Raw genomic sequence first — 27,811 nt, 5'->3', positions numbered from 1 at the left:
AAAAAATGGCATGGAGTGGGGGTAAGAAATGTTTTCACCACAAGGTCAAAGAAAGATATTTATGACACAGTTGATTTATTATTTTACCTTTAAATCAATCTATATATGTATGACTTATGAGTGAAAAAAAAATCAGTCAAAAACTTTCTTTTTCTTCAGTTTCCCTAGTTCCCTCTTGCAAAAAATGCTAAGAAATGATAAAGACGTTTTAAAAATCTTTAACATTTATTTCAAACAGAACCAACATTTTCTCTCATTAATATTCATCATACGGCTAATCAGTCACGTGACATTCATCATACGGCTAGTCAGTCACGTGACATTCTATTTTTTAATGATTTTTCATATTCACTCTTTTTTTGCAGTGAAAATATGAATTTTGTGGGGAAAAACGATGTTCATGAAAAAAAAAGTCGTAGCTGAAATGCACCACATACACAAAGTATATCTATAACAGTACACATACATATAATTGTGACATATATTCAATGTTAAACGGTATAACGTGTAATGGAAAATCGCATAGTATTTTCAAGAAAGTGTTGAAGCTTTATAAGGAGTTATCTCTCTTACTCCATTACATAAAAATGCTTCTTTTTCTTCCAAACAGATAATTTTCTACAAATGTGAAAATTTCAGATTTTTAAAAATAAATTAAATATATTTTAACCGTAAAATGTAAAATACAAGTTATTTAGTACACGAGGTAAAATGAATACTAATATATGGTAAAGGTGAAAACAGACTACAACATTAAAACAAAAGTTGGGCTGGGGATCTTACTTAAAATTGCAAAAACAGAGATTTTGTTCTTAAAATCAAAAGGTCTCCCGATTTTTAATTGAAATTATATTACTAATTAAAACAAAATAGGATGTCACTACACAGTAGCGATGACACTATACAGATTTGTTCCCTACCTACAATTCAGAGTTTTATGACATTATAAATAACATGATCTCTCTGATAATTCATTAATTATATAAAATGAACATAAAATGTTTCTATGGCAACAGACGTCACGTGACGATGGGCGTGACGTCACCTGTTTATATTGAGTAGTACTTCTAACCATGCCGGACATGACGTAATAAACTGCCTGTGATAAGAAGGTCCCCATCCTTTGGCAAAACTTATTCGTATGGACGTAGGATCATACGGCCCGTCCAGACAATTTCTCTCTTTCACAGCACTAAAAACACTGGCCATATCGTAATTAAAAATATTCATGGAATATCCCGGGTTCATTTTAATCACAACGGACGTCCTGGAACTGGGATTATCTAATGTCGGAGAGTTCACAAACACCGGATAATTGGACCGATTGTACAACCAAACTCCGTCTGCTTCCCGGCTCAAAACGAGGCCGAGTCCTATTTTTTCCCGCGTCCGTTTCACACAGTCCACTTCCGTTTTGCCTTGGACAAGTCCCAAGGAGAAACCGTTTCCGTGAGGTAGATCTTGAAATATGTTGAGATAAGGTTCGTGTACGATGTACAACCGTCCCACCCGTTGTCGGAGTTCCCAGTAGGCCACAGAACACCAATGATCCGACATCCCCGACCCACAGTCCTCGCCCACAGAAGGGTCTAAAAATAGACAAAGCCAAGTAAAGTGATGTGTACATCTTTTTACAGTTTCGGCTTAAAAAAAAGTACCTAGAGTCATACGTCTAATTTTCTTATGTATACGAAAATGCTGCAATAAAAATGTTATTAAATTGCCCTATTTCATGTACATATGTATGTGCACAACCTTGGAAGAGAGAAGAAAAATCATTCAATATTATATGGTGACACCATGAATTCCTGATAGGGCTGCAATCCAAATCTCTATCAATTTAATTATAACTTATTATTTAAATTTCAGTCAAAAATGTAACTTAGCACTTTTAATACCAGGGACTGTATGTATATTCACATCAAGGGAGACAAAAATTGACCTAACTAATCAACCACGACTTTAATTCTCTCTCTCTCTCTCTCTCTCTCAATGGATTTTATCATATAATATATTGAACATTATATTGATCAAATACTCAAATTGAAAAAAATAACTATCTATCACACAATATATTGCGTTATCATAACAAATATTTATGAGATTACAATATATGACATGGCAGACATGCATGCATTGCAAACTAGTTTTTTTTTTTTTTAAATCTTGTCCAAAACTTTTGCATGCTTAATATCTGATTTATTTCATTTCTAATAAAAACATGGGTTACATGTATGCTTACTCAATTTGCTTCACTCTCATTAATTTATTTACTAATTTATTTTGAGGGAGTATACGGTTTCATCCTGCAGGCAACAGTCTACTGTCATTGTTTCCGGGGACAATAAATTAACTTCATTCAAAAACCCAGAACAAAGGTATTCAATCAGATATACCTGTCAGAACTATTGCACGGTCTCCGGGAAAAGACAGCGATTATGAATAAGAAAAAATCCCATCCTTATAATTACTGACATTTTTTCTCTAATTGTTTGAGAGACAATACCCCCTTTGTGGCCTCTCGGCTCGGTTGTAGGTAGTCAGTGGTTAGATTTGCACGCATTCCTTCCAATATATATACTACTCTACTCCAGAATGACTGGCTCCAGCTGGACCAGTCCATTACCGAGGGGAGGACAGGTCGTTTTACAGGTAAAGTTCTGTAACGAGTTATTGATTGGTCCCAAAAATGTAAATCATTCTCCCCTTTTATTCCTGAGAGCACGATGTCTCCACCTTTGAGGAAATTGATTGATCTCGCCGCCGACTACACGGCGTATATACACCGACTGCACACATTATGACATAATGCCTCTTGTTATTGTACATTCGCGTTCATTACATACCACATTTAATATCTAGTAGTCTTAAAATCTCTTCTTTTTTTTTTAGGTCTCACATACTTTGAATCCAATAATTACTATGCATTTTTCTTCACAACAAAAAGGAGAAAAATATAGGCCTACATCATCTGTACATATATTCACAGTTTTTTTGACAGTATAAGTTACTTAGCATCATTGGTTGTTTTAAATTTATCAATTACTGTGTAAATGGAAGGTAGCATATTAAACTTCCAATACGTACACGTTTTAAAAAAGTATACGTGCAGTGATGCTAACGAAGATTCATTATCTTACATAAAAATATGCCCTATTTCTTGATCTTATGATACATTTTGGCCTTTATATAAGGATTAAGAACTGATTGAAGCACACTTTTCTTCTTCGATAAATTAGTCTATAAAGTCCATGCACAATCATCCCCCCCCCCCCAAAAAAAAATCTCGACTTGCACAGGTCTGTCAAATGAAATTATATTCTTGATGAACGCAATGCACTTTTAACCATAACTCAATACACACGAGTAGAATGACACACTTCGAAAGTTTGAAGAGAGAGTGAGACAGTCAATATAATTATGCATATGTACTATAACCCGATAATTATCAGGCTTGTTAGGATGTCTGTCGCCCGACATAACTAAAGCTACAGTACAATCCATGTTAGAGCTATCAGGATCATTTCAGTGTCTCTGACAAGTTAGATCCCATACTTCCTCTTGTGTGCTTCTGAATTTCAAAATATGCTAAGTAGACACCAAAATGACAGAAATTTATTTTTTACATATATATGTCCCTGAGAGAAATTGATTTTTTTTTCTTCCATTTTTCCATTTCAGAAAACACTCCCATATTTAAGAGTCTTGGATAGCAGGAAAACTACTAGTTTTTAACAGATTTATCATATGTGTTGTCCAAAAACAAGAGACTAAAAATCTTAACAAAAATTTTGCACACTGATTGAAGAGCAATTTAGCTGGTTAATCATGTTAATAATAACGAATCTGGAATAAAAAAAAAAAAAGTCATGCTTTACAGAGACCCGTAAATGTTTCATCTACTGAACTGTTTGAATCGGAGGTCCATGGGCCTTACTGCTCATCTGAGTGACACTGCTATTTTTTTTTTAGCCACATTTTGTTCAATGTGGACTCTACTGATACCATAGATAATAGGCTGGATTAGACAACATTCCAGATTATATGGAAGATTTCAGAATACACAACATCCAGATCTGACAAATTTCACTGTACTAGTTGGTAATTAAAAATAGATCTCCACTTGGTCCAGAGACCAATGCAATTCATGCAAAGGTAATTTCCATACTAATTTTACTACTTGAAGCCTTTTTTTTTTTTTAAATAACATTTCTCTATAATACACAACATAGAATTACCCCATTCCCACTTCCTGACTTGATTCTGTGCAGAATCATGACGAATGCATCATGCCACCATATGAATTTGACTACATGGATTTGTAAGTATGTTTTCTCAAGTAAAAGAAATTCCTATTAGTTTCTCTTTAAAAATTTGGACACCTTTTGTGGCCCCATCCCTGGGAGCCATAATTTGTACAACTTTAAATCTACACCTCATGAAATTGATTAAGGAGAGGGCTAAAATAGGCAATGCCTGCTGCTCAATCCCATTCACTTTTTTGTGAATAAAATTATGCATAAATAAAAAAAAATGATTGCATACAAGTTTGAAAATTTGCAATCTTGAGAAAAAAAAAAATCCTATACTGGTAATCAGATACATTTCAATGTTGCACTTTTAAAAGATACTTTTGAGACCATTATCAAATCATGGGAGTCATGATTTGTGCTAGCATATTACAGGCCTTTCAAAATCTGTCGGTACCCGGTACTTTAATCCGGCTGAAATCATAACCACAACAGCCAAATTAGTATATGAAGAGGAAAACTTTGATAAATTTAATTAAAATTGCTTCTGCAAAAGGTACCTTCTACTTTAGTAAAAGTACTGCATGTTCTAATCTTTTTAATAGTCCTGATATTATAGTTAGACAATCTGCAGTTTGGTGTTCCATAAGAAACATTTTAGAGATGAATCATTTTATAATATTCAGGGTTGTCCATAAGAATTGAAATAGAAGGGGGACATTAAAAAAGTAAAAGGGGATCTGGGTTCCTCCTCTAACAGGGGGTTAAGGGGGGAATACCAGAATAACCAGGGGATTGTGTCATTATAGGCGGGAAAATTCCCTGGCCCCAGGTCTTAGGGACAACGCTGAACATTTGACTATTTTTATGGCCCCTGCAAAACTCATGGGCATCGTTTGAACTTGAATTTCATGTATAGTATGGAAGTTTCCACACCAAATTTTCTCACTTCTGCCTTTGTGGAAACAAAATTTTTAATAAATCCACCCTTTCTATATATTTCTTATTTATCTCCCCTTTGGAAATGGATCTGGACTATATGACTTTACATCAACAAGAATATGCGGTGTACATTATAATAAATTTGCTTGAAATTTGCCCAGCTATTCTAAAAAAAAAGTTGAATTGAGAAATGTTTACATTTTATGAAAAAGCAACAAAACTATAGTGATGGGAGATCAGTTTGAAATCATAATCAATAATCGTTTTGTAATTGGAAGTAGAAAACTGATCGATTTTCATTTAAAAATGCATTTTTAACAAAAATCAAAAATGATATTTTTTCCCTTAATATTATTTGTTAATATCTATCTTGATCTCTCTATACTTTCTATGGAATAGATAACAGGGAGGTAAATGTCATTTCACTTTGTATAATAGGCTGAGCATGATGAAAAGAGGAACATTTTAATACAGTCAAAACTTGTTATCTCAAACACGACGGGACCCAGAAACAACTTCAAGATATCCAAGTATTCAAGATATCAAGGGTTAAAAACTCGAGGAATAAGTGGTTGGGACTTCCAATTCACTTCAACATGTCCATTATCAGTATATATATTCGAAATATCAGTGTTCGAGATACTGAAGTTCAACTGTAATTTTGTTTCATGGAACATGAGAAACTCCATGAAACACTACTATAATCCATTTTTAACAATACTGTATTAACAACTAATAGGAATTAAAATGCTATAACCTTTAGACTACTTGACTTGGTTCTGTGTTATTAAAACACCCTCACTTAATACAAATATGCAAACAGATCAAAAATGTATTTCCCCACCATGAAATATAACCATATATAAAGTTAACCTTTTCAACACTTTTCGGGGTTCCAGTTCATGGTTTTTATAGTTTCACTTTATCTGGAAGCACGGTTTCGGGTTAAATGAAATAATTAACCAAAAAATATCAACATGCAATATCACAAAAAAGTGTTTAAATCAGAAATTAATTAAGATATATAAGTATTTTCAAATATATATTTTAAGAAATTTGTAAAGTCCTAAATTTCAGAATTGACATTTTTAATGATGTTAGAAAAGATGTCAATCATGCTGAAAGCTTTTCTTGCTTTTAAGCCAGAAATTTTTCTTTCACAAAAATTTATAATTTTAAATAATTTAAAAAGTCTCATGCAGATGTCCATTTCTATTCTCCTTTAACTGCAATTTCTTCATGCAAGTGTATATGTCCACAAATTTACATTAAGCAAATTTTATGACATATATTTTGATAATATTTATAGGCTATATAAATGCAAGTGTTAAATTTTAGTAGTACAACATGTGAAAAATGCAGTTACATTTCTGAAGAATCATATTGTTGTTTTAAAATTATTTGCAATGTGGAAGTTTTAAGGCACCTATTTTATTTTTTTTTTTACAGAGTGCACTAAAATGACATTGAAGTAAACATTCAAGGGACTCGCCCAAAAATTCTCTCTCGTCGCCTCGTGCCAAAAAACTTAACGACTCAAGAGTAGTCATGAATGACAAATCTTTTATATCAGAAAACGTGAAGAAAAAATAAATAAATGGGATCCCCTCTCTCTCTCTACCTGGGCAGGCTAAAAAACCTCGAAAAAGACAGGACATGCTTCACCGCACAGTTTAACAAGACAACAGTACAATTGTAGGCCATCAGAGAAGAGAGAACAAAGATCAAATATTTAAATCGCTCGCGAGGCCAAACGACACAATACCTGGCTCTTGACTGTTTCGTCAAGAAAAATATTTGGATTTCTCGGTGTATTATCAACTTAAAGAGCCACAGGTTTATATTTGGAATAAATCTTGGTTCTTGTCTTTTTAAAATACTTAACAAAAACTTGACTGCATTTAGGAGAGAAAATATTTATGAATGTTGAGTCGATAATTATGATCACTCTCAAAATAGTCATTGGGTATATGAGGACCTTTAAAATTATCAATGATCATTTATTGACACACTGACATCTTAGGTAATTAATAGGTATACCCAAACTACTTCCTTTCTACTTGTTTTTAAGGAGATATAATTAACTTAATTTCTGGTGAATTCTCTGATAAACCTTAATAAAATTTATATTTATGGTAAATAATAAGACAACTTTTTGTGGACAAACTTGTGAGCATGAAAAGATTTGATGAATGCTTTAAAAGGGGCATAATGCATTGATGGATCAAGTTGGGAAGGGGTTGGAAGGGCTGTAATATGCCCCCCCCCCCTTTACAAGATGACACCCAAGCATGAAAAATTCTTGGATCCACCCATATTAAGGATAATCATGAAAACCGCTTGTTTTTGTTACCTGATATGTCACCATCAAAATGTCTTCTGCATGAAGGTGTGAGACCTGTTTCCGTGGAAACTGTTTCCATAGAAATATCACTGGGCCAATCAATTCCTGAAATAAAAAAAATGACATAATATATTATAAAATCTTTTGCTCTGTCTGCAAACTTTTCAATGAAAATTAAGGACCAAGATATATATGATTTCCCATGGTTTGTGGTTGGATATGATTTTTTATCCAAGAATTGTGTTCTTTTTATCCCTAAGCCTTTGTGAGGGGATAAAACCACACAATGAGTTGGATAAAAAAAATCATATCCAATTACAAACCATGGGGAGATTCTTTTTATCACATTATTACATACCTATTTCATGTTTTACACTTTTTAGACATGTACATCAACAATATACGACTTTCATGATCAAATTCATGCAAAACCTGGATTGTGACAACACAACCATGGATATGAAAATGATATCATATGAGCTATATCCACTGTTTAAACGAGTTAATTTGTAATAAATATAATTTATCTGTTTGTACCTGTTTTATCTGTTTAACCTTCCCACACAAAAGTCTTTTCAATATAATAATAGTATATAACTTTTAAGCTGTACACCATTTCTCATCGCATATATATACCATGTATACCATAATTTGTCACAATGGTGATTGAATTTCTGTATGGAGAAGAGAATGTTTTCCAGTTTTTCATTATAAACAGTGTATTATTTGAATTTGGAATTATTTTGATTATTGGAATTTGGGGTTTTCAAGAAGAAAACCCTTAGTTAAACTAACTTAGACAACTAACAAGAATTTCTACTGTTTGTTGTGTTTAGAGCGACTAACTTAGACAACTAACATGAATTTTCTCATAAATATTGGGTTAGTCCATACTATCTTTGACAACTAATATGAGTTTTCTTCATAATAACTGGCTGAGTTGAAACTCAAGGAATGATTTCAACATCCCTGTCATTCATACCTTAATTTTTGTTAAAGTTAATATTTAAAATTTTATTTTTAATTTTTATTTGATTATATATTAGGTATTTTATTGTATTTTAAGGTGTTGATTGTGCTGGTGTTCTTTTTTTTATGTATTTTATTTTGTTTTGTTGACTTAGTCCCAGGGCTTAGTCAGTCTCCCTTTGTGTCAACAGGGTTAGTTGGCGCACGCGTGATAGGGGGGTTAGTCATGCCTGGCACAACTAACCCTAACGGGGATTTACATTGGATCGCTGATCCAATGTAAAGAACGCACCAAAGACAACAAATGTCCGATTTTCAATTACTATCCAAGCACTGTACTCCCAAAGATTACATAATTCCACGTAAATCTTACTTCCATCGCTGAATTCTATAGGCTAACGTTACCCTTCGAGGTTAATCTTTGGCATTTCCACCACGCCGATATTTTCACTAACCTTGCTGTTCTCTTTCTAGAAGCATCGATCGCCGCATCAAAAAAAAAATCGCTGAATCAAAGATTGAAACGCTCGACAATAAATTAATTTTGGAGATAAACACGACAAGGTGTATGACAGCGTCCTCCTCCGATTTTACAAGGCACTGCAGACGCTCCCCTCGTCACTTCCGCTGTGACGTCAGATTCACTCCAGTCAAGCTCGTCCTTTTCCGTAACCGAAAAGAGTTAATTTGGGGTTACGGAAACGGCCGAGTAGCTACGATTACTTTCGGCTCTGTGTGAAGTGTGCACATTACGATACGAACTTTCACTTAGACGTGGGTCATATATTTAACTGAGTATGGCATGTTACCAAAATGTGAAAACATTAGGACCTACATTAAATATATATTTCAAGTACATGTATATGGACTGTAAAATACACCTGTATTATACAGATTTAATACAAAATGGTATTACCTTTCTTTTGCAGATAAGATCACAGGTATATCTTCCTTTCTATTTGTTTTCCTCTCCATTTGTTAACTCGTTCATTGTTCATTTGTTTGATTTTATTTTTATCCTGGTGACGGATTTCTTTCTTACATTCAGTTATAAATGAATTTGATTGCAAGGCATTTATTTCATATTTTACGACAAGAATAAAAAATTCTGGTTTATATTGAGACACTCCTGATAATAAACATGTATTACAAAAGCAGATTGAAACCATCATCTCTTGATGCCGAAAAATACAGTTTAAGAAATGAAGATATTGTGATTCGTCCATTCGTTTCACTGTCAGTTAAGAGACACAATTTAGTGTGCAAATCCCGAGGTTTGGTATCAAAAATGACGTTTCGTCTATTGTTACGTCATCAAGTCGCAAGAAGGTAATCTTCTCATGAAATTTAGAATCATAGTAATTGCTCACGGGTAGAGACATGCAGATTTGAAAGAAAAAAGAAATAATTAAATGTGCTTCAAGTTCCACAGAAGACGAATTACATTTTTTTGCTAAAATGCCAACTGTATAAATATCCTACAGGAAGAGTCTTTTTAAAGTCGTTTATTTTTTTTTTTTCAAATCGCTGCTTTAAGTTATATGTCGACCTGTTTAAATGGATTATGTCAAAGGATGATTTTAACTTTGCTGTTTTATTATGCCAACACTCAATTAAAAATTATAATATAAGAAAAGAGCATACATGTACGTGTACAATATAGGTATATTACAATAATTATTCATGCAGATACTGTTTGAATGAATTTTATGCACTTTAAAGTTGACTGCTAATTTTCTGTTCATTATACAATGAAATTGTATTGTTTTGTTCTGTTTTGTTCGTGTTATTTATAACTTTGATTTCGGACAATGTGCATCTATATGTTCCACTGTGGGCCAAAATTAGTTGAATCGTGTTATACAGAAAAAAAGGCCCCCCACTACACACTAAGGCCATCTTTAAAAATTGTTTGATTGCCTTATCCAGACTGACTGGCTAAAATGGCCCGCGCGATCATAACTTCTTTTTTTCAACCTAAGGGAAACAGTTATTTCTTGTACATATAGCATTGATGTTGTAATTTAATTTATCACCTGCTGAAGTAATCCTGAAACGAGAAGAAATGGACGACGAACTGCCATTTTTGTCACATTCAAAACAGTTTAACGTCTACAACGTCCGATTCAATCGCAGAGGACTGAAACAGTTGGGAAAAAATGATTTCTATAAATACATTTAACCTTGTAATATGGAATGGAATTATGTTTTTTAAATATCAACTTACCAGCAAATCAAGGTGAAATTGTTGAAAGGAAGCATGTATAGTACGTGATTTTTTTTTTTATTATTAATAAAACCAATTAAATAGAATTTAAAAATGTCTTGCCTTATTTCTTCTGATTTTTTTCTGTGTAAATTAAATTTCATAATTATTGAATATTATACTAGATTTTTTTTTAAACGTAAAATTAAAGTATTACCTTTTTGAAGGTACATGTATCTTGCTTACTACTATCATTCCAGTGACAGCGTACATGTCACTTTGTTTGATCGAACCGATAATACTGACCAATCGCATTAATGATTGTTTACGAGAACGACATTTGTAATGAGTAGATCAACACGTTGTCAGTCAAACAACCAATTAAAAAATGAAACTGGTAGGTTTAATTTGTAGTCAAAAGGTGAAAGAGCTATCTAAATTAGGTGCATTTTTATTGAAAGCTATACATCGCTACGAAAATCCAATTTATTTTATATTTATATCCCATTCATGTAATAAGAACACTGTTTACAAACTATTTCTTACTAAGGAACAACACTACGAACAATCGTATCAAAGACTTCAAAGTATACATCCATCATTGCAGTCTTAATTTACTATCCTGCGCTCCTAAGAATCCTCTCTACACCGCACACTAAAGAGTTCCGATTCTATGGTATTTTTCTGTAGTTAGAGTGATCTGCCCTTAGATCTCAATTCCAATAGTATATTACTCAACTTGTGTATCTGCCCTTAGATCTGAATTCCAATAAATTGAAATTTACAGTATATTACTCAACTTGTAATCAATTTAGTATTCTTAACACTTGAAAGAGGCCAAGATAAATTAATTAAACACTTTATTTGCAAGTATTTTCTCCACGGAAGCAAACAATACTGATTTCTGTTCATTGATACTCTGAACATTTTTCCTGGGGGTAAATGCCACGTACCGTATATTGAAAATTAGATAGATAAGCTCAATATTTCACCTCTATTCAATAATATATGAATTAGAGCACACCGGACATGGGTGTTTGGCTTTTAAACATAGGCGTCGGAACCCGGGGGGGGGGGGGGGGGGGGCTTAGCCCCCCCTTTTTTGCAAAGATATACATAATATAGGCATTGAAAATTGGGGCTTACCTTTTTTCGTTGGTTTAGCACCCCCCCCCCCCCACTTTCAATTAGCCACCCCACTTTTAATTTGCTTCCGACGCCTATGTTAAACTTATGGTCCCTGCAGCACTCCTCAGTTACTAGTAATTGATTTGTCCATTATAAGACATACCATTTTGTCGGCATTGCCCTTTTATGAAGGTTAACAGTCTTACTCTACAAAATGTTGCATTATTTATTTAATGTTTTAATTTTGAATACAAAATATGTCACATTCACACTGCTGGTAATGTGCGAGTCGAGAAAATCTTGGTTTCGGACACCCGCTACTATTGGTTTACATCAATGAAACAGTATAGGTCAACTAAACGTTCAGAAAAGATAGTACGTTTAATTAAGACGTAATTATTAATGTACAGTATGATTTTATGCAATAGAATTGCTTGTTGGTTGAACACATGTAAGGAGGAATCCAGTAATTGCTTTAGGTAACACGCGTTTAATGTATTTTACTGGAATTATTCATATTTGCAGTTTACATGATAAACACGATTTACACAACATTATTTGTGTTAAAAGTGATACGAGTATATAATATTTGAATCTTTTATGATTTTCTATGTCTGTAATGTTTCACAAGAATAAAACTTTTGATGCAATATGAAGTTTTCTGATGACAGAGCGAGTATGGTTGCTGTATATGCGACTCTTGCAATTGGCACCTTAATTGCTACGTTTGGCTTCTGTTCTGTTTCATAAGGTGCAACGTTTTTACTGCTGTATCATGAATTTATCGTTTTCCAAGAAATACATTTAAATTTAATATCGATACATTAGATACACATGTAGCGCAACAGCTATGTAGTACAAATCAAAGGTCCTTGAATACACCCCAATACATATACCTCCTGGTCCAGGATTGGTTGTTTCATAAATAAAGCTTCTATCAAACATTTAAAATGTATTAACCCCCCCCCCCCAAAAAAAATCGAGCAAAATAAATAAATAAATTGTTCTATTTTGTGAAAAAAATACAAAGGATTTAAAAATGCACAGGAATCACTCTGGTTAGTTTACATGAGATTTCAGCCTTAAAATTCATGAACTTGTTTCACTAAAATAAATACGTGTTCATAAAGGCTCTATTCCATAGTTCAATTTTAATCCCTATGCACTCCATTTTCATCTTGTAAGTCATCGTCAGTTGCCTAGAACTACAAAGTTACTAAATTTCTACGCAGAAGAAAAGAAAAAAATGACACCCCCCCCCCTCCAAGGAAAAAATGATTGACCTCTCTTAAATGAGTGCAATGTACATGCATTTGAAGGGAATAGACGTTGTTTGTTTAACTTTTTTAGGCCATTCCAAGTTTTTTCTCCGTTTAGCGTCCGCCCATATTTCAAAAACCTACCTTCCTACATGTAGCTATTCGCAAAAAAACACACACGCCAAAAAATAAAAACACAGACTTTAAAGTAATACAAATTACAATGTCGAAGGATATAATTTCATCAAGATGTTTTTCTTGTAGAAAGATTTATTCTTTTGCAAAACTAAGGTATAAATTGCTTAAAATATACCTAATACGACATATTGTAGACAAATATGTAGAAAAATTGAAAGAATTCAAAGATTTCGACCAAAATAATCAATTTTAGGACTCCTGATTTTGTTTGTTTTTTCTGATATGGGGTGTCAGAAACCAAGGCGCACGACTAAAAATAGAAAAAAACTTGTAATGGTCTTATCCCCTCCCTGAATAGTATTTTAACCATTGACTTGGACAGATGGCATGGAAAGGCATTAAGTAATTCCGATAATTAAACTGTATGGAATATTTTAATATTTCGACAAAATATTCTCAAATTTGAATGACATGTAGAGGCCGGTCTACATGTACTTATTAAACATGCAGACCGGTGGAAATTTTTTTTTTCAAAGTATGTAAAAGGGAGGGTAAGGGTAGAGACAGGGATGATTGACAAGCCAATTTAACCAACAAAAAAAAGAAAAAGAAAAAAACACACAAACCGTCCAATCTCGGAAGAACAATCCTACTTCTTTGAGTAAGTGTGTGTGTGTGTGTGGGGGGGGGGGGGGGGTCTCTCTAACTTTTCCATATTCCCCAACGGCTTGAATTTGTCAGAGTCCAACCTTACTGTTAGCTGCAGAACTGTTGCTCTCCGAAAAAAAAATATTGACAGACGGGGAAGCTGCAGTGCGATTAAATAGGAAAAGTGTATATTTATTGCGCACAAAAAAGTGCGCCGTTTCTCCATTTATTTCTCCATGTTTCAAACTGTCATCTCAAAATATTTCTGTGTGTTCCAAACATATTTCTTTACTATTTCCACAACAAACCAGTCTTTTAAAACTGTTGTAAATAGCCCTCCTGGACATGAAATTGAGACTATCGAATTCCGCATTTTTTTACTGTAATTTTTTCACAGGCACCTGAAGTGTGCCCCCCCCCCAAACTAACTAATAAAACATAAGGAGTTTTTATTTTCACGAAAATATGTTTTTTCTCTGTCAATTCTATCTGTATGTCATTCTGTGCAATTGGTTTGTACTTTTGGTTTTAAAAATGGCCATATACTTAAGGTTTTAAAAATGGCCATATACGGTACACAGATGGAATTGACGGAGAAAACAAATATTTTCGAGAAAATAGACTCCAGTTAGTTGGGGGGTGGGGGGGGGGGTCCTCGGTTGACAATGGTTTTCTTGGGGTGAAAATTTTCAATGTTACACTCAACTACATGCAGTATTTATATATTGTTGTATTCAGAAACGGGGAAAAGTTGGTTGTAATGAAACATTGGTCATTCAACGGTAAAGAGATAGAGGTGGTGGTTCACTTTGTGTATCTTGGGATACTTTTAAATTTTAATGGAAAACATTTTGAATTGGGTTCATCACAAGGCCCTGGATATTGAAAAAATTCATTTAGATTTTTTAAGAAATATACTAAGAGTGTAAAAGAATACAAATACTTTTATGCTATATTTTGAAACTGGTTGTATGTCTATGTATATTTCACGTATTTCACAAATGTTTAACTACTGGTTTAAATCGTTACAAACAAGCAATTGTGTTTTGAAAACGGCATATGGATTTTTATATAGTGATTGTGAAAACCAAAATTTTATAGGTAATAATTGTGCATGTGTTACAAGAGATTGAAAGATTTATTTAAACAATATTTTATTTTATTCATAGAGATTGAAAGTTTTTTGGTACAGAATTTATTATGTGATATGGATAAAGAATCAAAGTGTAGTATATATAAACACTCGATTAGTAACTTCTGCCTGCAATACTACTTGGTGAAGCCTATTCCAAAAATGTTTAAGAGAGTCGTTTCTAAACTTCGTTTGTCCTCACACAGCTTATTACAGTGTAATTGAAACTGGCAGGTACGAAAATATCCCAAGAGACCAAATGTTGTGTCCAATTTCTAAATCGCGGAAAGATATAGAGAGGATGAATATCATTTTATACTTATCTGTCCTAATACATAAACTTAAGAAAGAAATTCATTTAGAAATATTATTGGAGCAACCCCTCTGTGTTAAAGTTTAAACTGTTCATTAGTGCTAATAATGTTAAAGAACTCTGTAATCTTGGAAAACATATTTTAAAACCTTTTGAAATGAGAAACTGCCAACAATAAATCTGTCTGCTACATGTGAACTTTACACGCATATGGTATCTGTTACATTTGTAAAAACTATATGTTTATTATTATTGTTGTATAATCCCTGTCATACATCATTATAATTGTTTATTTCTTTATCACCTTAAAATATATGTACAACTGTTCATTACCTATGTCTGTTTATCACTGGCAATAAATTACAATAGTTACTGCCAAAAAATTATCGATATCATATTTTTCAATAGCATTTTCTGCATGATTACATCATTAAAGAGTCTTTAATAAAACTTCCTCTCTTTTTTTTATTGTTTTAAATAATCATATTCACATAATATAAAAAATGATCACACTCCCGAACCTTTGAAGATGCGCGTTAAAATTTAGACCAACTCATTTCGATAGGTCTGCCTTACATCTGTTCTCAATGATGTTCAGACTTGACTCATGGGTCATTAAACTTAGATGCGCCCAATTTTGATATCAATTTGATTTCCTTCCAACATACAAATTTGATTTAAAAGAAGCAACAAAGCCATTTAGATATTTTTTGAAAATATTTTTAATACATAAGAACGTGATTAACACTTTTACATAAATAAAAGACAATCATCAGATAGCACAAAATTCATACATTTAATGTCACACCACAACTATAGGATTGTACTTTGAGTTGCGATTAACCGTGCATACCAAATGTCCACCAGTATTCAGGACGCAAGTTTAAAGTCCAATATGCATTGATTTTGGTGTGTATGTGTTGCATTTTTCTTCCAATTTGATAAATGACTCTTCAAAACCATGACTTTGCTCACAGGCGGGATTTCCGATGTTTTGGTAAAATTATTTAAAGTCAAATGCATTTAATTCAGTTTATTTGTTTGTAAGTAAAATCGGGAGTGGGACACCTTTTGTATTCCTTTACACATGCAGACCACATTCGTCTGTATACCCTAAGTTATTTGGTCTTGTCCGAAAGAACTCGCAAGGATCTACCATTCCTTGCTTGGATTACCTCGGTATTTTAACTTGTAAAGCATTCAGAGGTGAGGAACCACCAACATCGAAATTCGTTCGTAAGTCGGACACATTTGATATTGAGTCGGACACTCATAAAAGTTGGGACTAATTTACTTTCTAGGCCCTATATATGCACATGCTGACGTGCATTTGTTCATTGAACATGCATGTGCCTTTCACGGTCTCGTATTTCAAGAAGGGGGGGGGGTGCCGGAAAAAAATCAAGAAAAATTGGCGATCATGCATGCTTACTTAAAAGAATAGATGCCAGAAGCTATAGGAGAGAGGACCCCCCCCTTTTCTGCCCCTAACTCCTTTGTGTATTTTCTGTACAATATTCGAAGTATCCCTACTTTGATTATGACGGGGATTATGGCAATAAACAATCTTTCTTTCACTGGGAAGAAAATAAATAATCTGACCTCGACTTGTAACCCCCCCCCCCCCCCCCATTAACGAGTTTCGGCAGTCTCACCTCTTCTCTTTATTTTTTATATTTTTTTTTTACTTGCCAAGAGAATTTGGCCGCATGAATTTGATATGGATACAGCAGGTATATGTGAAAAATAAAATAATCATTGATCCTTCAAATTATGTTTTAGCATTCTAATGACGTCGTGTTTCTGTGATGTAGGAATGATTTTTTTAATTTTGATATCGTGTTTTGATTTGCTAAAATATGACCAGATAAGTCAATCGTATGGCAGTAAATTGGTATTTTTAGGTTATGATCTCGTATATTTCATATATTTTTTCAACATCTGAAATAAGGTACTTTGTCAATTTGATTTAATTATTCATTTGATAGATTTAAAATTTGAGAACGAGTCTGTCCTGTTGTGGTAAGTATCCTCTTGACTGAAAATTAAGGTACATTCCTGCAGCTAGATGCATCCATTTTCTTTTATATTTATGTATCATCATGATGACATCATAAAACGTTAATTTAATGAGAGAGAGAGAGAGAGAGGGTCTCATAATTAACTAGTACTGATATATATATTTAGCTTTTTAAAAATAATTAGATTAAGAACACAATCATGTATGAATGTAACAAATTTTAAAAGCATAAATACTCTACATTTCATTTTACGATTCAAAATCATCAAGACGCTAAAAGTCACACTGTTTCCGCTGAATGGAATATTCCATTTCGATCTTGGAGCAGATTATCTCATAAGTAGACATATTATGTGTCAATTACTTTTATACTAATTCCTGCCTAAGTCTTTCTTTTATACATGTATGTGCGCTTCTGCTCCTTAACCGCAGCAAGACCTGCTTTTAGTTCGACTATGCTTTTTTTTGGGGGGGGGGGGTGAAGACGAAATATCTGAAAGCTGCTGGTTACTCTTCTGCATTCAAGGTCTGTAGTGTAAATCGCCACATTCATCCACTGGGTTTTGTTGGGTTCCCATTTACAATAATGAAGCATCGGCATCTTTGGAGCCCCTCACCCCCCCCCCCCCCCATCCACCCCTGTCGAATGCTAACAATTAACAGAAATTTCCAATAATCACGTTTTTTAATCCCCGAGAGATTTAAACATTTTAATTTGAAAGTATACAGAACGCTTTATACAATTTCCACCAGACGTTCAAGCCTACTCCTTAATTCCTGCCTTGAATTAATTTTGTTGATTTTAAATATTAATTTTAAAAATTTTTGATTTATCTTTATTAACAGAGATTCGAATATTTGACTTAATTTATAATATTCTTCAAGAAATTATTTATGTGACAAGCTTTATAAAAACTCGGACAGTGTCCGACTTAGCATCAAACTGCAAAAATTTACTGTCCGACTCAAGATCAAATTGAGTCATTGCGTCCGAACTTGAATTCTTCGAAATAGAATAAAATATTTTCAAAAAACCATACATATTGTGTATTTACAATGTTAAGTGCATAATATATGTGTAATTCTAACTTTCAAATTAAATTCTCTTACACGATGTGAAAACTTTCATACGTTTGATCGATCGAAATATTGCCAGGCCAATCTTCGAATTTCCCGGTAATTAGTGCTTTTGAGGGTCAAATAGATTAAGAATTCTTGATTCAGTGGATCATGATAGAGGATGGATTCATTACAGGAAGTCCGTTAAAAATAGCATCAAAATTGTCCGACTCTAGATCGTGTCCGACTCTAGATCAGTTTACCCTAAGGTTCACGTATTTAGGAATTAATCTTAATATCATTTTGGATTATATATTTAATTCTGATTAAGAAATGATAAAGCAGTAAATGATATTGTTGATATATGCAACTGCTAATGTATATTGTATTATATAATAGCTTATACTACACTTATCCTGAGCAATATTCATGTACGTATTTTGTAAATCGATGACATGCAAGGACTCTGGTTCAAATAAAACAAACAAGAGGATTACTTATATACCTATACGGCCTGATAAATAATTCACACTCAATTAGGACAACTTTCTTAACTTTGAAAAAAAAAACATATAAATAATATTCAACAAATAAAAAAAGGTTACCAATTAGGGGAGGGGAAATGTGAAGACAAATGTTGAGATTTAAAACAAAATAAATATACCTCAAATTCATAAAATTTAAAATCAATAAATTAAATCGCTACAGCCTTCTATTTCACTTCTTTTTTCCTCTTCAGACCAAATCTATCCATATTTTCCCCATCAAATGCATTTTGTATACTACATATCTAGCGTATAGAGTCTGAGTCATTGACAAAGGGGGAAGATTTTGTACTTATAAACATTACAACTGCACATAAATTACATACAAGACCGCGGAACATTAAAAAATTGGAAATAGCTTACGTCTTTTACATCAGGCTAGTAGGTTGGGCGCAATTACTATGATTCTAAATTTCATGAGAAGATTACCTTCTTGCGACTTGATGACGTAACAATAGACGAAACGTCATTTTTGATACCAAACCTCGGGATTTGCACACTAAATTGTGTCTCTTAACTGACAGTGAAACGAATGGACGAATCACAATATCTTCATTTCTTAAACTGTATTTTTCGGCATCAAGAGATGATGGTTTCAATCTGCTTTTGTAATACATGTTTATTATCAGGAGTGTCTCAATATAAACCAGAATTTTTTATTCTTGTCGTAAAATATGAAATAAATGCCTTGCAATCAAATTCATTTATAACTGAATGTAAGAAAGAAATCCGTCACCAGGATAAAAATAAAATCAAACAACTGAACAATGAACAATGAACGAGTTAACAAATGGAGAGGAAAACAAATAGAAAGGAAGATATACCTGTGATCTTATCTGCAAAAGAAAGGTAATACCATTTTGTATTAAATCTGTATAATACAGGTGTATTTTACAGTCCATATACATGTACTTGAAATATATATTTAATGTAGGTCCTAATGTTTTCACATTTTGGTAACATGCCATACTCAGTTAAATATATGACCCACGTCTAAGTGAAAGTTCGTATCGTAATGTGCACACTTCACACAGAGCCGAAAGTAATCGTAGCTACTCGGCCGTTTCCGTAACCCCAAATTAACTCTTTTCGGTTACGGAAAAGGACGAGCTTGACTGGAGTGAATCTGACGTCACAGCGGAAGTGACGAGGGGAGCGTCTGCAGTGCCTTGTAAAATCGGAGGAGGACGCTGTCATACACCTTGTCGTGTTTATCTCCAAAATTAATTTATTGTCGAGCGTTTCAATCTTTGATTCAGCGATTTTTTTTTGATGCGGCGATCGATGCTTCTAGAAAGAGAACAGCAAGGTTAGTGAAAATATCGGCGTGGTGGAAATGCCAAAGATTAACCTCGAAGGGTAACGTTAGCCTATAGAATTCAGCGATGGAAGTAAGATTTACGTGGAATTATGTAATCTTTGGGAGTACAGTGCTTGGATAGTAATTGAAAATCGGACATTTGTTGTCTTTGGTGCGTTCTTTACATTGGATCAGCGATCCAATGTAAATCCCCGTTAGGGTTAGTTGTGCCAGGCATGACTAACCCCCCTATCACGCGTGCGCCAACTAACCCTGTTGACACAAAGGGAGACTGACTAAGCCCTGGGACTAAGTCAACAAAACAAAATAAAATACATAAAAAAAAGAACACCAGCACAATCAACACCTTAAAATACAATAAAATACCTAATATATAATCAAATAAAAATTAAAAATAAAATTTTAAATATTAACTTTAACAAAAATTAAGGTATGAATGACAGGGATGTTGAAATCATTCCTTGAGTTTCAACTCAGCCAGTTATTATGAAGAAAACTCATATTAGTTGTCAAAGATAGTATGGACTAACCCAATATTTATGAGAAAATTCATGTTAGTTGTCTAAGTTAGTCGCTCTAAACACAACAAACAGTAGAAATTCTTGTTAGTTGTCTAAGTTAGTCTAACTAAGGGTTTTCTTCCTGAAAACCCCAAATTCCAATAATCAAAATAATTCCAAATTCAAATAATACACTGTTTATAGAACATTGTGTAATTGTGGTATGAGTTTCAGTTGCATGCATTCATGTATAATTGACAGTGTACAGATTTTCCCCCCCTCTTTTATAAGTAAATAATTCATATAAATAATTATAACATGTTCAAGCATGTTTGTCAACACAATTTTAATAGATTTTAATAAGTTTTTAATTAGAAATCACAATTTTAACACAAATTTCACTAAACATTTTATTACAATTTCCACATATAGTATTTAGATATTTAAAAGTCTGAAAAGTACAGTCAAACCATAATATCTCAAACACAGTTCTCCATGCCAAAAAAATTGAGACATTCAACATGTTCAAGTGTTCATATCAAAGTTTACATCTCTGATGAAGGTTAATTCTGCAATATTTCCCAAAGTTGTAGAAAACCGTTGGTCCTATGGGCTAGGCCAGTAAAAATTTGTTTGGACCAAAAACTTTCAAGAAAACGTCGGTTCAAATGACCGTTTGAAAAATTGATTGTGATGCAGATTTTTAAAAGATAAGGATTGGGGTGCGCAGGTGAAGGTCACAAAAGCAGCAGAGATGGCTGCAATGGTGACAACGGTCAATCGAAATTGTTAAAGCAGAGACAAAAAAACGTCATTTTATGTCTCTGATTAAAGACTCTCTATGCTAAGGAAAGAAACTTGTGAGATTGAAGGCTGTTGAAAATAATAAAAGGCATTTTGGTGCAGTTATTTATTTTCCTTTATCGACATACAAAATAAAACTTTGTCCTGTCCAACAAAACATTGGACCTTGTCAGACCAAGTGTCTGATCTGACAGTAGGGCTGCGCAATAATATCGAAATTTTGGTATATTGCGATTTGTTAGCAAAAACTATCGTATTGTGATATGTTTTTTCAGTACCGAAATACCGGCAAAATACTTTGGTTTTAGATTTCTAAAGTAAAATGTAAAATTTAATTATTTTGTCAGAAATGTTTTCAATCGTGCCAAACAGTAAGGTTGTTGTTGTATGGATGAATTTTGTTGCAAAACTTTAGTGAAATCAACCAGAACTTTCTTGTGACAACGTAGTTATAATAGTTACATGCATTCTACTTATAAATGGAGGTTTAAAAAATTAGAAAAAAAAATCTGTAAGGTTATTGAAAATATTGTGATACTTATCGCAATACAGATAAAAATATTGCAATATAATAATTTCCAACCCTATCTGACAGTGATTTATAAATTTTGACAACTCTGTTATCCTTTCAAACCTTGATTTCAAGAAAATAGGGAACCTCCCACCCCCTCCCCAGGGTCAAGATATCTGCATATTCAAGACATTGAAATTAAGTCCTCTTTTAATACCAAGACTGCCAACTGACTTGGCATATTCCTGGTATTTGACATATAATGATGTTCTGGATATCAAAGTTCAACTGTACTTTTTTAGTGGTTACTACCATTATTTATATTCTTTGGACAGTCCAGCCTTCATAATATGGACGACAATAACCCAGGCTCTTCACCTTCCAGATAAATTTCGGGGGGAATGGAATTAACATACTATATATATAAAAGTTCTGTTTCAGTATCTGCACACTTCTTAAATCAGGATGATTTGCTCAAAAACAGATTCTAAAGCATCCAGGTAAATGGGGCAAGATCCAGGGCTCAAAATTATTGAGAGCCGGATGGTCTAGGGCCAGTAAATTTTAGTTTTGGACTAGAAACTTTGTAGCATGTGCTCTTATGGAATTATCAAAATTTTAAAGCTGGGCTAGTTTAAAAGCCAGGTTTGCATGTCCAAATTTTAATGAAGTCGTAAAAAAACTTGTTGTTTTATTAGGTTGTGCTATGAAGTAAGTCAACGTAAACACAATATCACTAATATTTCTAAGAATGAGTTGTCTTGGTCCAAATCTGATTCACTGCAATATATTCTTAATGCTGAGGCAACATTGGAATATATATATATATGCTAACCCTGAAATTCAGCTTTTTAGGGCCACAGCTGAATTTCAATATTTTGAACAGGGATATCTTGAATACCTTGGATTTATATATGTCAAAGTGATTTGGAAGCACTTTTTCTTCAAGTATTTTACCCTTAGTATCAGATATCTTTTTTTCTCGGTCCCATCAAGTTCCAGATAGAGAGGTTTGACTGTGCATGTACTTGCCCAGTGGAACAGTGAAAGTTCTCAATTGATCAGTGAAAATTAATTTGATAACCAAAGTGACCAATGAAAAAAAAAATTATTTTGAACCCTACTATACTGTATGTATAGATGCTTACCTGAGGTAAGAGAATTTGCTTTGTCAGCACAATATGAAGATTCTGAAATTATATTAAAAACAGTCATTTAATTCCATTTACATTCAAATGAAGCTATGGTAGTACTGCAGTTCAAAGCAATAAAGTTCCTTTACTTTTTTCACTTGTGAATACTTGCATGTCATATGTCATGCAGAGAAGTAGTTAAATAATTTTTGAAGAAATGAATCCATTATATGCTCTAGCTGTCTTTCACATCTTCAAATTCAGGTCATCTTCACCACTTTCTCATCCCCCCCCTCCCCAGCCCCCAACCCATTACTAGCTATGTCTCTTTTCCTAGTTCCTCTCTCTCTCTCTCTCAACCTTCCAGTCCTCTGTTTTTATTTGGGTTTCTCTCTATCCTGCCTGTGATGCCTTCCACAAAAACCAAAGTATCTCCACAAAGAAGTTTGATTTTCTTCACATTCATGTGAATCATGTCTCTCTCTCTCATCTTGCTACTCATGTCTATGAACTTTGTCTTCTTCTTTTTTCTCGAGATTGACTCAAGATTGCCCTCTCCATATTTAGTCTCTGTCTTTCTCTCTCTCTTTCTCATCTTGGAACTTTTTGGGGTTTTTTTTATCCTCTCCCTTGAGACTGAGTCATCCTCTCTCTCTCTCTTCTTTCTCCCTCCATGTGAACTCTCTCTCTCTTGTCACTTGTCTTTTCTCTTTCTTCATCTTTGTCTTTCTTCAATCTCTCATTCTCCAAGTCTCTCCCTGTTTAGTCTCCTCTCTATATCTGTGTTAACTTTCTACCTGTGGCCCTCTCCTAAACAGTCATTTATCAGCATGCCTTTTAAACCAACACAGAGAATACGCTTTCCCAAACATTAAACAGCAGTTAAGGTCTACCTAATACACCAAGTGAGAGACCTTTAAAACTGTCTTCTGTTTACACAGAACAAGCAAGAATTCCTCTTTCTAGTCCCCTCTACTGAGGGTCCCTACATCCTGTGTCAACAAGCAATATGACTTTATCCCTTCAACACTGAACCAACCGACCTTCACATGGGTGGATCTAGGATTTTCGGTTGGGGGAAGCATAAAATTTTCAAAAAACCGTCAATAGTGCCCCAACATGAGAATGCTATTGTGTGTGTGTGTGTGTGTGTTGGGTAGAGGAGGCAGGGAGGGGGTTTTGATACATCCCCCTTTCCTTTCATCCTTCCTATATCTTTAACTACAAAAGGTAGTTGTGTATATGGGGGGGGGTCTTGGAGGGAGCCCCTCTTACAGCTGGAAAAAATTATTAATAAAATGATAAATGGGTACAGCATTTTGAATGGTTTTACCTGATGCATTCTGGAAGTAATATTCTCCATCTACAATTACACTAAAAACTTTAATAATGTTTTTAACTAACTCTTGTCTCTCTTGCTGTTTGCTCAATACATAATCACTTGATGCAAAAGTGGATACTTTATTACATGATCTATTTCTAGGACAGTGCATAAGGGGCTTTGGGCAAGGGTTAGGGTGTGATGGGAGCTAGAATACACAGACATTAATATCACTCTATATGTGACAAATTTGTCAACACTGACTTTAGTTTCTGGGCAATCTGTGTTCATCATTAGGAGTTCTTTGTACATCATAGGGCTTAACTGACCCTTTTTGGTACAGAATCCTGTGCCATTTCTATTCACTGGGAGTTTAGAATTGGAAAGAATTGTCAAAATCTTGAAATATTGAAGATATTATGTTTTAAAAACCATTTATTTCTAAAGATTGTAGATTTATCAAATCAAATCTTTAAAATCTCAAAATTCAAGATTGCTGAAAAAAGCACTGAAAATACAATTTGCTTGTCATTTGGGAATTTTTGCTTTAATTCTTTTTGGGGAAAAAAAGAGTCAGTTTTCAATTGGGACAGGGTCCTTCTACCGGACCTGCATGCAACAGATATTAAGCCCTGCAACAGTAGGCATACTGGTTTAGTTCATATTCAGTTTTCCATAAAATTTGTTGCATCAATACATGTAGTTCACCTTCATCCATGAAGCACATATACATGAAGCACTAGCTATAACATGTATAATATATAAATTACTGTTGTAAATGGGGTTAACAATAAATATCACTACTGAAACTCATGTTTGCCAACTTTCTTATGCACAGAGTAACCCATATTGGGCCACTTGTAAACATGCTACCATCCTCACAATGCTAGAACTGACCAAGATTCATTTATTTGACCCAATTTATATTTCAAAAAACATCAACATGCAATGTATATATGTCTACACACGCAGATGCTCATTAATGACCTAGATATTACCCAAATAGATCCATTGACCAACATTCATGTAACAACACATATAAACTGGATCAATCTCATGCTACACAGATCAATGCATTCTGCATCTCACATTCAGATGACCTGAAGAATATTAGAATTTTTACTCACACACTTTCTTACAAGATATTGACAGTATCCACACACATACAAAATCTTAAATATACCCTCCAATTCTTGGAGCTATATTCATACTTTCAGGTGCAGGGGCTGAAAAATAGATTTTTTAGGCACTTGTCTAAGGGCAACAGGGCTCGACATTAACGCTTGTCCGGTACTAGTGAAAAAAAGTTACGGACAAGTGAATATTGCCGGGCACTTGTCCGATTGGACAAGTGCATTTTAATGTAAAGAAGTCTTCAAATAATAAAAAGAACGACTGTTCATCTGTTGAAAGTTCATCGGTAACGACGGAAGCAGTACATAAAAAACGAACTTCGATCCCGATATGGATCGCTATGTAATCGAGTTCACACTCGATCGGGATCGAAGTTCCTTAATTGCATACTACTGCAAAGGCATGAAAGTTACGTCGAGTTACGAAGTTTAGATTCTGTTTGATGTTGACAGTTTCATTTGTGAACATTTTTGTTGTTGTAAGGATAGAAAGTCTAGGTGAAATTTTTTTTTATGTATTTATCAAAAACATCACGAATCAAGCACATGAAATGGACTTTATTGTAGTTTTCAAGTTGACAGTATTGTATCTTTATTGAACAATTTTCGGACAAGTGAAGTTGAAGTTCGGACAAGTAAATGTCTTGGTAACTTGTCCGAATGGACAAGTACGAAAAAAAGTTAATGTCGAGCCCTGGGCAAGTGCATGGTCAAAATTCACTTGCCCTACCTGAATATTTGCTTGTCCCACCATAAACTATTATAATATTTATATGTATATTTTTAACAAAATGGAATACAAATACTGATTAGATCATGCAAACCCATGTACAAAGCTTTAGATCTATGACTTGCATATGGATTTTATTTTTTTTCAAGTCACATGCCCATGGGCAAGTGGTTGATAAAATTCCACTTGCCCACCCTTGAAATTCACTAGCCCTGGGCGTCGGGCAATGGGACTTGTCAGCCTCTGAGGTGGACACTATTATTACCTGCTGTTTGCTGTATACTCCAATGATGCGGATTGCAACAAACATACAACGGATCTTTATCCGTTTCACAACATGGCAATTGCCGTAACGTTGTGTCCAGAGTCAGGTCTGGCCAGCGCCAAACCTGACAGCACAGAACATGAGGGTCCGTAGTGTGCTTCCCCATTTTTAACTCCACATTGGGGAGCAACACACATGGGGTTTGTTCTCTGCCCTTTGATTCGATGCTTTGGAGCAAAACTTCCAAGTTTTTCTCCTTGAGTCGTTTCAACATAGAATGAAGGACCGATTTGCTTTCATGTGCCTCTTTTTCATTTTGACTTTCGGAGTCATTTTGTGTTATTCGTAGTTTCCAGAGCTCGCGTACTAATGTCGATCTCTTGGAACGAAACATAAAAGTCTCCGAATACCCCTCTTCCGTAACATTGGATATAGTCTTATATTCACTAATGGTGAAGGTTTGGTTGATACGAACACATGAAGCATAAAATTCCTGCGTGTTTCTGAAAGTAATCACACATTTTCCAAAGAACACTTAATCCGCACTTGTTGGGGGAAACAACATCTAATGGACTGTGCTTGTAGTCAGCGTGTAATGTATAAATTTATCACATGTTGATAGCAAGAGAAATCCTCATGAATCTTTAAATTCCATTGAAAACATAAACACGGGTTCTCTATCTTGTTAGAACTTTGTGCATGTGCGTAAATTATCCACAGCTCTCCCGAATCAAAGCCACTAAAAAACAGAAGGGGCAAAAATTTGGTATTTTAAAAAAAAAGAATTCAGTTTAAATTGCAATCAACTTTTCAACAGAAGAGTAAAAACTTAACCTGGGCGAGTCCACTTCAAATAGCTTAGGGGGTTGTTAACATGCGTTCATTAACTTATATATCTTTTAATATTTTACCTGGCTGTTCCAAAATATTCCCGACTCCAGCATTAACAGGCAAACGCAGATGAAGAAATGGCTATGTATTCCAGATGAAAATAGCGTACTTCTTTTAATGTTCACGGGATATCAAGATATGTCATGATTTTAACAAACAAAACACCATGTCTCTGGTTTATCGAAATCCCGTCTCTCCATTGAAACACACAGGTACGTCTATTTACCGACGAGGCGAGTTATTTAGATA

General features: G+C 34.0%; 1 protein-coding gene across 1 annotated transcript; it reads right to left on the bottom strand.

Moving 5' to 3' along the window:
* Positions 1-206: 206 nt before the first annotated feature.
* Positions 207-27,811, bottom strand: LOC133203098 (mothers against decapentaplegic homolog 6-like). Its single transcript, XM_061338947.1, has 5 exons — positions 27,583-27,811; positions 26,672-27,410; positions 23,238-23,279; positions 7,546-7,641; positions 207-1,589 (listed from the first exon to the last, which is right to left on the bottom strand). The coding sequence occupies exons 2-5, from the start codon at positions 27,063-27,065 to the stop codon at positions 1,042-1,044; spliced, it is 1,080 nt and encodes a 359-aa protein (XP_061194931.1). The 5' UTR covers positions 27,066-27,410; positions 27,583-27,811; the 3' UTR covers positions 207-1,041.

Source organism: Saccostrea echinata, unplaced genomic scaffold (assembly GCF_033153115.1).
Source record: "Saccostrea echinata isolate AGI-Se365-2 ecotype Australia unplaced genomic scaffold, CSIRO_AGI_Sech_v1 ptg000048l, whole genome shotgun sequence".
Lineage (NCBI taxonomy): Eukaryota > Metazoa > Mollusca > Bivalvia > Ostreida > Ostreidae > Saccostrea > Saccostrea echinata.
This window is presented reverse-complemented; position numbering and strand designations above follow the sequence as displayed.